This window comes from Notolepis coatsorum (assembly GCF_963971535.1).
Source record: "Notolepis coatsorum genome assembly, chromosome: 18".
Lineage (NCBI taxonomy): Eukaryota > Metazoa > Chordata > Actinopteri > Aulopiformes > Paralepididae > Notolepis > Notolepis coatsorum.
Genome location: NC_140182.1, coordinates 20,180,821 through 20,184,382, shown reverse-complemented (window position 1 = coordinate 20,184,382; position 3,562 = coordinate 20,180,821). Strand labels below are relative to the sequence as shown.

The window sequence follows — 3,562 nt, the reverse complement described above, 5'->3', positions numbered from 1 at the left end:
TGGGAAACATGTGTTTGGTTTGTTTTATTTGTGGGGGGTTTGTGTGTGTGTACGTGTGTGTGTGTGCGTGCGTGCATGTGTGTGTGTGTGTGTGTGTGTTTTTTATTTTTTTTATCTTACCGAATAATCTGGGAAATCTTACGCAAATGTCAGATATTGATTAAGGTTATTCAAGTCATTCATTCAAGTCATGAGAGTTGACGTATGATTAGATAAAGGCATTTTCTTGTCTCAAACTGAACAATAAAACCAATGGAAATAAATCACTTCTCTGTGATTATCTGTGATACATTCCAATGTTTTCAGTGAAGCTGTTTATTTGTATATAAATTTGTGTTAGGGTTTATATCATATTTTATTAAACCAATGCCTGGGATTCAACCAGACCTGATCTTAATAACACCTGAACAGGGTTGATCTTAATAACACCTGCACAGGGTTGATCTTAATAACACCTGATCTTAATAACACCTGAAACAGGGTTGATCTTAATAACACCTGAACAGGGTTGATCTTAATAACACCTGAACAGGGTTGATCTTAATAACACCTGAACAGGGTTGATCTTAATAACACCTGATCATAATAACACCTGAACAGGGTTGATCTTAATAACACCTGATCTTATTAACACCTGAACAGGGTTGATCTTAATAACACCTGAACAGCGTAGATCTTAATAACACCTGATCTTAATAACACCTGAACAGGGTTGATCTTAATAACACCTGAACAGGGTTGATCTTAATAACACCTGAACAGGGTTGATCTTAATAACACCAGAACAGGGTTGATCTTAATAACACCTGAACAGTGAACAGGGTTGATCTTAATAACACCTGAATCAGTGAACAGGGTTGATCTTAATAACACCTGAACAGGGTTGATCTTAATAACACCTGAACAGTGAACAGGGTTGATCTTAATAACACCTGACCAGGGTTGAGGGATTCCCACCAAACCCACCAGACCAGGGAGCAGCAGCAGAACGACAGAGAGAGTAAACTGTATCAGTGGAACTCTTTGCTCACTGTGAGCAGAAAGTATAGTTACCACCTGCTATGCTCCATTATGAAACTCATTTCTCCCACCCTGGTAAACAGTTTTAGGATTTTTTCTTTATAATTGTAGCCATTTCCATACAGATATTTTGCAGATGAATATGGTGACATGTTGGTTGGTCACCAGAAACCTGCAGTTGCAGCTATTGTGAATCTGTGCTTGTTTTCCTTATAAATCTTATTTCTGCATTTATGTCAGAAACCATATTTCCAGTTGCCAATTTGATTGTAATGAGATTACTATAATTAAGTTACATGTCATTACCATTACACAGATGATAGCCAGAGGGAAGAATGCATCAGACCTGTTCCCAGCAGTCGTGAAGAATGTGGCCTGCAAGAACATCGAGGTTAGTGAAGCCAATACCGTATTCTCACTTTGTTTGTTTGTCTGTCTGGTTTTGAGCTGGTGTAGTTATGTTCTTTTTGCAATCTATATATATACATGTTCATAATTTCTATTTCACGTTCCTCCCCCATGACATAATTATATTTTATCAGCCTACATTCGTTACAAAGTAACATATTCCTTACAGTTAGGTTCTGTATCGTATTGTTTACAGCTCATAACATCTAGATATTATTGTTACATTGCTGCTACATTTCCAAGCAAAGTTATGGTTTCACTCTAATCTCTCTCTCTCTCTCTCTCTCTCTCTCTCCTCTCTACTCTCTCTCTCTCTCTCTCCTCTCTCTTCTCCTCTCTCTCTCTCTCTCTCTCTCTCTCTCTCTCTCCCAGGTGAAGAAGCTGTCATCTGTGCTCTCCTGGTCGCAGTCTATGCTGAGGAGCAACGGACTTGCTGCTCTCTCATCTCCACGTTCCAGCGAGGCTTGAAGGTACTGATCGATGAGACAGACCTGCTCTCTTCACAGCCTGAAGTTACTCTTCCATCCGCACGAGCTTGAAGGTATAGATGAGAGACTGTTTCACAGCCAGTTCTCTCCAGCGAGGCTTGAAGGTATAAGAACGAGAGACTGTTTCACAAGCGAGTTACTCTCCAGCGAGGCTTGAAGGAATAGACGAGAAGACTGTTTCACAGCCAGTTCTCTCCAGCGAGGCTTGAAGGTATAGAGGAGAGAACTGTTATCACAGCCAGTTCTCTCCAGCGAGGCTTGAAGGTATAGATGAAGAGACTGTTTCACAGCCAGTTCTCTCCAGCGAGGCTTGAAGGTATAGAGGAGAGACTGTTCCACAGCCAGTTCTCTCTCAGTGAGACTGTTGAAGGTATAGATGAGAGACGTGTTCCACAGCGAGTTCTCTCCATGTGAGACTGTTGAAGGTATAGAGGAGAGACTGTTCCACAGCCCAGTTCTCTCCAGCGAGGCTTGAAGGTATAGACGAGAGAGACTGTTTCACAGCCAGTTCTCTCCAGTGAGACTGTTGAAGGTATAGAGGAGAGAGACTGTTTCACAGCCAGTTCTCTCCAGTGAGACTGTTGAAGGTATAGAGGAGAGACTGTTTCACAGCCAGTCTGCTTCTCAGTGAGACTGTTGAAGGTATAGAGGAGAGACTGTTTCACAGCCAGTAGTTCTCTCCAGTGAGACTGTTGAAGGTATAGAGAGTGAGACTGTTTCACAGCTCAGTTCTCTCCAGTGAGACTGTTGAAGGAGTATAGATGAGAGACTGTTTCACAGCCAGTTCTCTCCAGCGAGGCTTGAAGGTATAGAGGAGAGACTGTTTCACAGCCAGTTCTCTCCAGCGAAGGCTTGAAGGAACAGGCAAACACACGATGTGAATAAGGCACGGTGCGTTCCTCATATCAACTCTGATTGCACGCACGCTAATGACACCACGTGCACGCGCGCTCCCGGCGCGTGCGCGCGCTCCCGCGCATGCGCATAAATGTTCCCTCGCTTAAGCACAGACTAAAGACAATGCCTAATTGCCTCTACGAATGGAATGTAACACATTTCATTCACAAGTTAGGTGTGAATGTAACTGAGAACGTATTTAACACACCCGACGACCGGCGCTATTGATATGCCAAAGTAGCCCAGGTGGGTATAGCGAGTTGGCGAGTGCAGCGCATTCCTGTGTGCACGCGCGTGCCGCGCACATCAGTGCATGTGCGTGCACGCGCTCTCTGCTCAAATCTTTGGGTGCACGGAGTGCAACCCCGTCCCATGAAGAACGCATCCCTGCATTTAACCTAAAATATTTTCCTTATTTAAATGTAGAATCTGTAATGCTGCCAAACAGCAATCTCTAGGCAAAAGAGCCCTGCTTGGTATTTCACTTGGTATTTTTTTGTCTACAGGTTGCTAGTAGGTTCACAGTAGTAGTAGTAGTAGTAGTAGTAGTAGTAGTAGTAGTAGTAGTAGTAGTAGTAGTAGTAGTAGTAGTAGTAGTAGTAGTAGTAGTAGTAGTAGTAGTAGTAGTAAGTAGTAGTAGTAGTAGTAGTAGTAGTAGTAGTAGTAGTAGTAGTAGTAGGATAGTATGTTAAAATATAAATGTGAAGGTGTCTTTAGGGGAGCCATTTTGTAAGTGTGTAAAATATTGA

The 3,562-nt window shown here is 42.5% G+C and overlaps 1 protein-coding gene across 1 annotated transcript in view; it reads left to right on the top strand.

Moving 5' to 3' along the window:
• ap3b2 (adaptor related protein complex 3 subunit beta 2) overlaps positions 1-3,562 on the top strand; it is a gene marked incomplete at both ends in the record, with an annotated part of 50,970 nt that overhangs the window by 10,398 nt on the left and 37,010 nt on the right. Inside the window, 2 exon segments of the mRNA XM_084334963.1 lie at positions 1,337-1,442; positions 1,837-1,898. Coding sequence (XP_084191089.1) covers positions 1,337-1,442; positions 1,837-1,898 — 168 coding nt within the window.